Genomic DNA, 12,299 nt, shown 5'->3' on the forward strand with positions numbered 1-12,299 from the left:
GCGGGGCAGGCAGCTTCTCTAGCCAGATACTGCCTGTCCTGCTGAGTTACTCCAGCATTTAGTATCTACCTGGCACTTAGTTCCTTGTTGCTAATAACTGCAAATTCACAAATGTGCTTGGAACTTCAGATGACACCAACAGGATCTATACTTGTACTCACCCCCCACCTCCCCAAACATTCTTTCCCTCCCGGGGATTCAAAGCCCACATCAAATGACCAGATGTCCAAACATTTGAGCATTTCACAGTGCAAAAGATGTGCCAAGAACTCTAGTTTTTGTGCGTGAATTTCATGATTTTTTTTTTTTTAAGTATGTCACTTCTGCTGCTCACAACTGAGATTTTTGCAGTAATAGCCCGATTATTTTTGAGTCACTGAACAGTTTTATTTTGCAGCAGAACCTGTAGGACCCCTTCCTTAAACTGGCCAAGTCGGATGGGTGGAGGGAAATGAAGGACATGAAAGGCAGCAGGTTCTAATTAATGCACCCAATAGGCTTTCATGACAAATTTCATCGCTTCAGCATTACAATTTAAAAACTTCAGGATTTATTGAAATTAAATTTAGATCTCCACATCATTAATTAAGGCATCTAAATGTGAGTGTTGTAATTTATCCATCATATTTATCCCTGACAGAAGGAGGATTCTGACGTGAAATGTCACCTATTCATGTTTTAGACAATAGACAATAGGTGCAGGGGTAGGCCATTCGGCCCTTCGAGCCAGCACCGCCATTCAATGTGATCATGGCTGATCATCCCCAATCAGTACCCCGTTCCTGCCTTCTCCCCATATCCTGACTCCGCTATCTTTAAGAGCCCTATCTAGCTCTCTCTTGAAAACATCCAGAGAACCTGCCTCCACCGCCCTCTGAGGCAGAGAATTCCACAGACTCACCACTCTCTGTGAGAAAAAGTGTTTCCTCGTCTCCGTTCTAAATGGCTTACTCCTTATTCTTAAACTGCGGCCCCTGGTACTGGACTCCTACCAACATCGGGAACATGTTTCTTGCCTCTAGCGTGTCCAAGCCCTTAACAATCTTATGTTTCAATGTTTGTTTCAATGTTTCAATATGTTTCATATAGATACATGAAATGGGAATAACATTAAGTGCAAGGTAAAGCCAGCAAAGTCCGATCAATAAACGTCCGAGGGCCATCAAAGAGGCAGATAGTTATCCCGGCGATGTGGCACACGTACTTTGTGTTTAATAGTAATTCATTAATATTCAAACCTTAAAATAATTGTACCTGGTTGCCTTCTGGACTCATGCGTCCTCCTGAGCCTGGTGTTCCAGGTATCTTTACCACAGCGGCACTGTTCGCCATTGTATTGGGAGGCGGTGTACTCGAGGGATCAGGCTTTATTGAGGGAAAGTTTGTCAAATTTATAAGAGTCGCAGGTCCAAACTGGTTCATAATCTGTTGGGCTTTGGCCTTTAAATCATTCAGTTTCTCCAAATCCTGTTTCTGCTTCGGGTTGTGCGGGCCAGGACCAATTAACTGTTCAAAACATTAAAACAAAGCACATTGTTACTTGTGGCGTGGAGCACGTTGTCAAGTGTTAAATGCAGCATGTTCCAAATCTATGTTTTGAGATGTTAAGATGGTCAAACCATTTTTAACAAAGAGTTTAAGAAGGAACTGCAGATGCTGGAAAATCGAAGGCAGACAAAAGTGCTGGAGAAACTCAGCGGGTGCAGCAGCATCTATGGAGCGAAGGAAATAGGCAACGTTTCGGGCCGAAACGTTGCCTATTTCCTTTGCTCCATAGATGCTGCTGCACCCGCTGAGTTTCTCCAGCACTTTTGTCTACCTTTAACAAAGAGTTTATTTTTGGCATATACTTTCCGGTCAAAATCAAAGGGCAAAATTGAACCCGTGGCCAGGAGCGCCAACTCCTGCACCATTCTGCCTCTCACTTCTAACAACCCTTATCTGCAGGTTGGCAAGGAAGACGAATTTTGTGCAGAAATACTGTTTCAGTACTGCCCAACACAGGCAATGGGTCAACGAAAAAGCGTTCACGTCGCGGCCCTGCTTCCACCAATCTTTCCACCACCACGCACAAGAAGCGCAAGGCGCCATTGTATGCCGATGCCGAGGGGTGTGTTCAGCTGTGGCTGACCAATTTCTAATCTTATGACGTGGACTCGTTAAGAACACATGCATGACAAGACATAAACAGAAGCTACGAGTTTACTTGCCAGAACCCAAAGCCTCAATGGAATACTAGCACAAGACATTTTGTTAAACTGAAGGCTTGTTTGGCATGAGCAGGTTAAAAAACGATGCACTACGAGACAGCCTTTTGTAGAGCCATGCGGCACAGAAACAGACCCTTCAGAAAAAGGCTGAACTCAGATGCTGATCCAAGCTAGGCCCATTTAGAGTCAGTTATACAGCATGAAAACAGGACCTTCAGCTCAACTCATCCATGCAGACCAAGACGCCACATCTATGTTAGGCCCGTTTGCCTGCGTTTCGCTCATATCCCTCTCAACCTTTCCCACCCATGTACCTGTCCAAATGTATTTTAAATGTTGTTATTGTACCTGCCTCAACCTCCTCCTCTGGCAATTTGCTCCATGTATCCACCCACCTGTGTGAAAATGCTGTCCCTCAGTTTCTTATTAAATCGTCCCCCCACTCATCTTATGCTTAACCCACCAGTTCCAGTTTCCTTACCCGGGACTCTGTGCATTCACCATATCTATTCCTCGCATGATTTTATACACCTCGATAAGATCACTACTCATCTTCCTGCTAAATCTTAGTCTGCCCAACCTCTCCCGAGAGCTGAAGTCCTGGAGTCCTGATAACATCCGCATAAATCTTCATTGCACCAGTTCTAGCTTAACAGCCTTATCTATCTGCAGTGCCTCTTTCAGGAAACGCTGTATTATTACACAAAGATCCCTCTGCTCTACAACATTCCTATCGGTGAAGGTCCTGCCTTAGTTAGACCGCAAAATGCAAGACCTCACACTTATCCGAATTAACCTTCATTAGCCATTCCTCGTCCCATTTGCCCAGTCGATAAAGATCTTGCGGTAATTCTTGATAACTTCCTTTACTATCTACAACACTTTTTACTTTAGTGTCATCTGCAAAATTACTAATCATGCCTTATGCTTTCAAATCCAAATTGTTGGTACAGTTGACAAACAGCAATTTGCCCGTGTGTAGGAAGGAACAGCAGATACTGGCTTCTACCGAAGATAGACACAAAATGCTGGAGTAACTCAGCGGGACAGGCGGCATCACTGGATAGAAGGAATGCGTGCCCTTGTTTTTATTTGCTAATATTTACATCAGCAGACTTGAAACCCAATTGGAATTTTTTTTCACAGAATGAGTTGGCAATTTATCAAATTACACGGGTTTTTGATGAGAGCATTAAGTAGGCCAAGCACCCCATGGCACATTGTCACTAGGGGATTGCTAACTTCAGGTTAATTTCTTTGCCTTGTTTTGTAGACAGGTTTTCTGATCTCTTTAGTAAACTTGCACTCAGTGTAGATGCATCAACAAAATATCCAAATTGTTGAGTACGCGTTAATCACATATCATGCAAAACACCAATTTATTGGCTTTCTCTTCCATACCCGAGGAATCTATAGCCTCTAATTTCTCCCTCTTAAATTTACACGAATAACTAATGTTGAAATCATCTTGACAGGCTACAAGGAACTATTTAAGTCAAGCTTTCAAATGATCTAATATAAACACAGAACAAACCAGTGAAAATATTTTTCATGTTCAGAAATAAAATAAACTCCTCCCCAGTTTGTTCAGCAGCGAAGAGATGACAATTAATAAATATCTTTATTTTGTTAGGAGCAACTAATTTAGTTTTGACAGTCTTGTGATTAGTCATAAAGTTTGCCAACACTAATGCGTGGAATATTCTCTACTTTGTGGACGATATCAAACCACCCTCTGGTCCGAAAAACAGAAACTAAAATTTCCTTGATCCTGATCTTAGTTTAGTTTAGAGATACAGGGCGTAAACAGGCCCGTTAGCCCACCATGTCCATACACTAGCACTATCCTACCCACTAGGGACAATTTACAATCTTTACCAACCAATTAACCTACAAACCTGTAAGTCTTTAGTGTGGGAGGAAACCTGAGCACCTCGAGAAAACCCACGCAGGTCACAGGAAGAACATACAAATTCCGTACAGACAGCACCCGTGGTCAGGATCGAACCCAGGTCTCTGGCGCTGTAAGGCAGCAACTCTACCGCCACGCCACTGTGCTGCCCTCTTTGATAGATTTTCACCCAGAAGTAGTAGCTCCAAGCTGTCATGGATTATTATACTCACACATATTAGGTTTAAATTCACTTTCTCATTACTGTGTACATACCTCAAGTCTAAGTATATTATAATTTACTGGTCAATGAGACAATAATAATGAAAATAAATCCAACAGAATGTGAAGCGAGCAAGCCAAACAGAAAATGGAAGTATAACTGAAAGAAAATTATTATCCTTCAAGAGTTGAATTGTCAGAGACATTTGATTCTATGATATCAAATAGAATAAAGGGGAGGTCATTTAAGACTGAGGTGAGAAAAAACTTTTTCACCCAGAGAGTTGTGAATTTATGGAATTCCCTGCCACAGAGGGCAGTGGAGGCCAAGTCACTGGATGGATTTAAGAGAGAGTTAGATAGAGCTCTAGGGGCTAGTGGAGTCAAGGGATATGGGGAGAAGGCAGGCACGGGTTATTGATTGGGGACGATCAGCCATGATCACAATGAATGGCGATGCTGGCTCGAAGGGCCGAATGGCCTCCTCCTGCACCTATTGTCTATGTTTCTATGATATCAGCTGAGACAAAGTTATTTTAGTCTATCTTAAAATAATTTGAACAAGCTATTTGTTAATGACAATGCATGGACCAATAGGATGGAGATGGGTCTTTGTACCCAATCACAACAAATGGACTCATGCAAAGCAAAATTAAAGTTATTTTTAGCAGAGTATACTTAAAATTACAGTGGATGCACGCACTACTGTTAATAAAAGCAGGATAAGTGTCTCCGAGGATCCTCCAGTGCTTCTACGCAGCGGCGGTGGAAAGCATCTTGTCCGGGAACATTACCATCTGGTTTGGGAATTGCTCCGGCAAGGACAAGAAGGCTCTGCAGAGAGTAGTGCGTTCGGCCGAACGCACTATGGGAACTTCACTTGCCCCCCTGCAGGAACTATACATCAGGAGGTGCAACTCCAGAGCCAACAATATCATGAGAGACCCCTTCCACCCCTGCAACGGACTGTTCCAGCTGCTACGGTCAGGCAAACGCCTCCGTTGCCATGCGGTGAGAACGGAGAGGTTGAGAAGTAGTTTCTTCCCAGAGGCCATTCGGACTGTAAACGCCTATCTCACCAGGGACTAACTCTACTGAACGTTTTTCCTTCCATTATTTATTATGTAAAAGAATGTGTGTTATGATTGTGTTTATAGTTTGTTTGGTTGTTTGTCTTTTGCACAAAAGTCCACGAGCATTGCCACTTTAATTTCACTGCACATCTCGTATGTGTATGTGACAAATAAACTTGACTTGACTTGATATTTTACCCAGAAAATAAAGTGAGTGATAGATGGTTATATATGAATTATGTGCATAACCCTTTCAAACAGGGGAATTACCCAATCACCTCTTGGCCACAGCACTGTCACTAATATTTTATACAAAAATCTCTAAGACCACTCCTCTACTTTTTGAATGATGTTTAAAAAAAAAACACCCAAAATGGGAGTGATTTTCTACTGTGGATGTGTTCCAAAAAGATGTTAAATTGCTCACTCAATATGTGCCAGATGGTAACATAACCTCGTTAGTTTGGGCATGAGAAAAGGGTGTGCCAACCGGTGGATGCCAGTTAAGAGACCAAATGATTATTTTTCTTAGCCAAGTACATTTTCACTTTAAGATTACTGATTAATGTACAAACACATCTATCAAAGTTGCCATGTTTCCAAATGATATTGTGAACTCTAGTATATGAGTTTGCATCGATCTCCTCACAAACCATATGATGAGGAAAACTATTTCCTAGTTTAAAAAGAGATATAGTCTCCAAAAGCATTAATGAGTTTTGCACAACCCATTAACATTGTACATTTTAAGTCCAAATGGCTTCTGATCAGTTAACGTAATCCATTGTTTAACTGAGGTTACCTATAACCAATATTTGTGTTTGCTTTGGTGTCACCTTCCCCTAGCTAACAATGACCTATTCTACATTTTCCTAGGTCACATCTCTTTTGATGCCTTGTTTTCACACCTTACACTTTCTTATCTCTGTGTCTCCCTCTCCCCTAAATCTCAGTCTGAAGAAGGGCCTCGACCCAAAACGTCACCCATTCCTTCTATCCAGAGATGCTGCTTTATTCCACTGAGTTACTCCAGCATTTTATGTCCATTTATTATCAATAACTAACGCAGATATTAGTTTATCTTCTTTAACAAACTTCACTAACCTATTTAAAAAAGATAATTTGTTGCAGATATACTGGCACTGGGTATATGCCAACTAATAACACAATGATTCCTCTTGGCAAACAACAAGAAAAATAGTGACACGGCTCTTCAGCATGGCTCATGACTGTCACTGTTGCATATAAATACTGGCTCTGCAATTAATCGTGTATTGTCTTTCTGCCGACTGGGTAGCATGCAACAAAAGCTTTTCACTGTACCTTGGTACACGTGACAATAAAACAAACTGGACTTCAGGTAGATTCCACCACAAAAAGTTAAATGCTCATGAAACTGATCGTAAAGACTCTGGTATCATTTTCATTATGAAAGTAATTGGGAAATTGGGATTAAAGTGCATGAAAATGTGGCTGGTTTCATCACAGTTGATCACAGTAATTTTTTCATAATCAAATTTTTTTTTAAAGGATATCAGGATGAGGATAGGTGATTGTGAGTAGGATATTTGTTATACTGATTGTATTGGGAAGGGTGATTATAGGCTGATGGGTTGTATATATGACTAAGAGATACTGTATAATATATTAGGGTTTGTTCTTTTTTCCTCTCTTTTTTGTATGGCTTTGTAAATATTTGATTAGTGTATAAATGTAAATAATTTGGTGTACATATAGCTGCTGGTGTACATATGGTGTACATATAGCTGCTAAATTTGTATAAGATAATTGTAAGTAGTTGAATAAGGGGTGGGAATTAATAAGCTTTGGCTTCTTCCTGCTCCTTTTCGGACACATACAATTTCATTTATTTATAAATATTGTTTATGACACTTTATAATATTTTTGTTTTTTGCATGCTGTTTCACACTTGCCTTTTATTCTTTTATTCTGTTCGAAATAAAGAATAAAATAAAATAAAATAAATGCAATTTCAGTTTATGAACTCGCTAAATCAGGCAGCGTTCTAGAACATAACTGTCTTTCTATTCAAAAGAAATTCATTGGTGTATTGAAGTGAACTATTTAGTCCATTAATATTGATGCAAGCTGCACATATATTAATGCAGGTGGAAATTAGCCTTTACACAACAGAAGCATTTAGAATCTACAGGCATCCACTTGAGTAACCAGACTTAACAATCATTAAAAATGACTTATTGAACATTTACTAAAGTGGCTATGTGACTAAGTATATCGACACAATTTAATAAACATTCTCCAAACAGTACAATTGAATCTACCGTGGCTGAACTGATCTTGAATTAGCATAAAACATTGGAAACCAGCAAATTTAACTCCCTTACTCAAAATAAGAGGACAGAAGGTTATTGGCCAATGTTTTTCTTATTTTTAATAAAGGAGTCACGTTTGCTATTTTTCAGCCTAATGGAATTTGCCAAATCCAAACAATTTTGAAAAATTGAAACCAACACACTGGCCACCTGTCTTGCTTGACGCCTTTTTTACAACCCAAGGATGAAGCTTTTTACTCTAATTCAAGATTCATCCAGCAGAACGGGTTCAGTTGCACTGGCTAGAAAATGCTTTTCAAATTGTGCTGATACAAGTAGGCACATAGCCAGTTAAAAGATTTAATATATCAAAACATATTTACTATACTATAAAATGGATGGATGGGTAGTAATGAAAATAATAAATGCTCAGTAAGTTCTTTCAGTGATTTTTAAGTCTAGTTACTCATGATTGGTAGAAACAAGGAACTGCAGATGTTGCTTTACAAAAAAAGACACAAAGTGCCGGAGTAACTCAGTCGGTCAGGCAGCATTTCTGGAGAACATGGATAAGTGACGTTTCGATTCGGAATCCTGTTTAGGAAGGGTCCCGACCCAAAACACCATCTATCCATGTTCTCCAGGGATGTTGCCTAACAATATGAGTTACTCCAGTACTTTGTGTCTTTTTTGTTTAAACTCATGATTGGACATATTCCAAGTTTAGAGAATGAGAAGGGATCCCATTGAACTTCATAAAATCCCGGTGGGATCTGGCAAACTAGATGTAAAAAAGACGTGCACAATATTGGGGAAATTCAGAACCAAGGATCACTACCAAAGGTCAGATTTGAATGTTTAGGATTGAGCTGGAGATAATTTTTCAGTTAAAGAGTGGTGAACCTACAGAAACCTCTACCACAGAAGGGAGTGCAAGAGGGGGTGGGGGGAAAGCAAGGACTGATATTGAATTAAGATGATGATTTTCACTGAATTGGAGAAAAAGCACAAAGAGTCAAATGGCCTACTCCTGCTTCTAAACCATACATTTCCATGTAGCGTCCTGCAGGAGAAACTAGAACAAGAGGTCATTGTATAAAAATAAGGCTCATTTAAAAGCGAGATCAGTTGTAATTTCAGCTCGCATAGGATCAGGGGTCTTTGTAACTTATTTCCACAAAAGCCAATGGAAACAGTCTTTGAATAATTTTAAGAGGTAGAGAGAGAGCAAAAAATTACTGCATGAATGCACAGTTTGGTTACAATCAAATGCTGCATTGTTTGATATGGTTTTATTAGGTACTAATTATTAACTTTACAAAGTTCACACCAACATTACTTAATAAGCCTACTGATAATCTGGAGACACAAGGAACAGCAGATGCCGGTTTGCAAGGAAAGATAAAGTGTTAGACTAGCTCAGTGGGTCAGGCAGCGTCTCTGGAGAACATGAATAGTTGACGTTTCAGGTTGGGAGTCTGAAGAAGCGTCCCAACCCGAAACATCACCTATTCATGTTCTTCAGAGATGCTGTCGAATTCGTTGAGTTTACTCCAGCACTTTGTGTCCTTTTTCTACTGATAATCTTGTTCAGATGCATTTTAGCTAATAACAATTTTAATTACCAACAGCAAGTATGTCATCATTTGGTTTGAGTAAGTTTTCTGTGCTGGCAATTAAAACAAACACATTTACAATGTTAACACAACAAATATTTTTTACTGAATTGGACAATAGAGGCAATTAGTAATGATTTATTTGCTGAATCTAGATACTGGAGGAATGCTCTACATATTCTGCAGAACTTTCTTGCAACTGGCGCCTGGTTAACCATAGACTTCACTTCTACATGTCAGGCAACCCCGATATCTTGAGCCAGAAATACAAAATAATTGATCTCAATATGTAAGCTCATGTCAATTTACAGCCATTCTTAAGCCTTAATACCAAATTTGAAAAATTGAACAACACACAGATTTATCCACCATTTAGGTTCTGAATGGGCTACTTACATTGCTGAACCATTCCATGATTTAAATGTGCTAGAGTCAGACATTGCTTTAAAATCTATGCTTTTTAAATTGTGTTCAGGTCGTAAAACATCATCAGGGAGTCTGATTATATATAATGGATGAAGAGGGGTAGAGGTAGAGATATGGTATATAGACACTGGAGTATAAATGCTGGAGTAACTCAGTGGGTCAGGCAGCATATCTGAAGAAAAGGAATAGGTGATGTTTCGGGTCGAAACCCTTCTTCAGACAGAGTCAGGGGAGAGGCAAATTAAAGGAATGACAAGGTTCAGAACAAATCAGAGTCGGCACCGATGACCAAAGAAAGGTGGAACCCACAATGATCCACTGTTGGCTGTGGAGGAGGATAATATAGATACGAACAGTGGAATAGGGAGGATGACTATGGTGGGCGAGAGACGGAGAAGGGGTGCAAAGGCCACTTGAAATGAGAGATGTCAATATTCATACCGCTGGGTTGTAAGCTGCCGAAGGTGCAGTTCCTCCTATTTGCGTGGGGACTGACAGTGGAGGTGGCCCAGGTCAGAAAGGTCAGTGCGGGAATGAGAAAGGGAGTTAAAGTGTTTGGCAACAACATTGCGTACGCCAAGGTGGACCAGAATTACGGTAAGTTAAGACTCCAACAACAATTTTCTTAAAAAGTGAACAGTGGTAACAACTGACGCAGAATCAATCCGAGAAAGTTGAACTGACCCACTTATTACAGAACAAATGAGAGTGAATGTGCCCTTTTATTCTTAAGAGAGCAGTTTACAATTATTCCGGATTGTCGTACTCGTTCAGTAGCTAAAGCCATGCAAGCACTCGCACTCAAGAAAATAAGGACAACGGTGTTCTGAATGGGTTATTGGTCAACACTTCTATCATTTTGGGGCATTGAGAATTAACGTTGCCTTTATAAAAAAAGCAGCAGCAAATTGCATCTCTTTTTGGTTCTGTATTCTGAAAGAAGGCAGTGCAACTTTGTATAGAACTAGTGTTACAATACAAATGCAGATTTGCAGATCACACTGGTGTGGCAGTGCAAATTTATTTAACAATACTTTAACTTTCATAATTGTCGGTATCATAGGACTGTTCAACATAACACAACTAATTATCAGGTACTGCACAGATTTTGTGTACAGAAATATTATTTTTCAGGATTGAAAGTATATCTCTCTCCCCACAGGCACTACACCACTCTTGTATTTGCTGATGTGTATTTTAATGTGAACTAGTAACAAAATTCTGTTCAGGATATGGAATAGGTCAGTTATTTAATATGGAGAATTCTGCAGACCAAAAAGTCTAATATTTGGATCTCAGAGTTGGCTGAATTTATTGACCTCAATCTGGGGGGGGGGGGGGGGGCAGTGGGAGCCAAACAAAATAAATCTGGTCAGCTTCACATCATTACCACAACGGGGCAATTTCAGAAGAACAAGGTTGGTTTTGGTATGCAACCGTCCAAGATCAAACAGCCTGCTGACACTCATACTAACGGAGCGGCACGGTGGTGCAGCGGTAGAGTTGCTGCCTTACAGCGAATGCAGCGCCGGAGACCCGGGTTCAATCCTGACTACGGGTGATGTCTATACGGAGTTCGTATGTTCTCCCCGTGATCTGCGTGGGTTTTCTTTTCGGTTTGTTCCCACACTCCAAAGACGTACAGGTTTGTAGATGAATTGGCTTGGTATAATTGTAAATTGTCCCCAGTGCGTGTAGGTTAGTGTAAGTGAGTGGGGATCGCTGGCCGGTGCAGATTTGGGCCTGTTTCTATGCTGTATCTCTAAACTAAACTAACAGTGCCCATGTAAAGGCAAGAAAAAGATTGCAGAAATGGTAATGCTGATTTATGACTGACTTAGTAAAAGCCTCAAAAGCCATCCTGCAATGCTCTATTGGAGTCACAAAACATTTCCAAGCAAATCATTGTCTGAACCAGAAAGTAAACACCCTGCAAAAACCCTGTCCATGTTTTAATTCTGCATTCTCTCACGCCAGTCAAGACCAACTCAGGCACTACTTACTGCTATCTGAGTGTCTAGATCTTTAATCACATCAGCTACTGCTGTAGGCCCAGATAATGTAGAGTTCATTGTGACATGCTGCCTGGAAACAAACGGCAAGGATTAAATCAATTTCTACACCGTGATAACTTTAAAATGTCTATGTACAACAAATTAAAGATTCTCTGCAGGTTTACATTAGTAATGCAGGATTAGTTCATCAACAAACAGAATTGTTAATTTTGTAATCTTAACAATGTCATCCAATTTATAATTATCTTTTCATGAAGAAGGAATTTGATTTAAATATAAAAAGATGGAAGATGGAAGTGGTCTTGGAGAGAGATGCAACTGTCCAAACCCTTTGTCATATTTCTTATCTCTCCAGTAGAGGAAATTAATTACCTCAGCTGGTAGAGTTAAGAGCAAGCTTTAAGAAACTACAAACAAGAGCAGTGAAGTTTTAAAATTTGCGTGCAAGGTTTAATTCTTGTCTGTGCACTGCATTAGCGTGTTAACAACATTAAACCCCCCCTAAACTTGGTGGGTGGTGTGCTTCATGGACAAGTTAGGATTATCATTTGC

The 12,299-nt window shown here is 40.1% G+C and overlaps 1 protein-coding gene across 2 annotated transcripts in view; it reads right to left on the reverse strand.

The window, feature by feature from the left end:
- Nucleotides 1–12,299, reverse strand: part of taf12 (TATA-box binding protein associated factor 12) — a 29,440-nt gene that overhangs the window by 10,056 nt on the left and 7,085 nt on the right. The window contains exons 2-3 of one of the 2 annotated variants that reach the window (XM_033044882.1): nt 11,736–11,817; nt 1,255–1,506 (exon numbers count right to left, since the gene is read on the reverse strand). In XM_033044882.1, the coding sequence (XP_032900773.1) occupies nt 1,255–1,506; nt 11,736–11,804 (321 nt within the window). In that variant the 5' untranslated portion in view covers nt 11,805–11,817. The remainder of the gene's footprint in view (nt 1–1,254; nt 1,507–11,735; nt 11,818–12,299) is intronic. The other variant, XM_033044883.1, reaches the window with a different exon arrangement.

This window comes from Amblyraja radiata, chromosome 27 (genome assembly GCF_010909765.2).
Source record: "Amblyraja radiata isolate CabotCenter1 chromosome 27, sAmbRad1.1.pri, whole genome shotgun sequence".
Lineage (NCBI taxonomy): Eukaryota > Metazoa > Chordata > Chondrichthyes > Rajiformes > Rajidae > Amblyraja > Amblyraja radiata.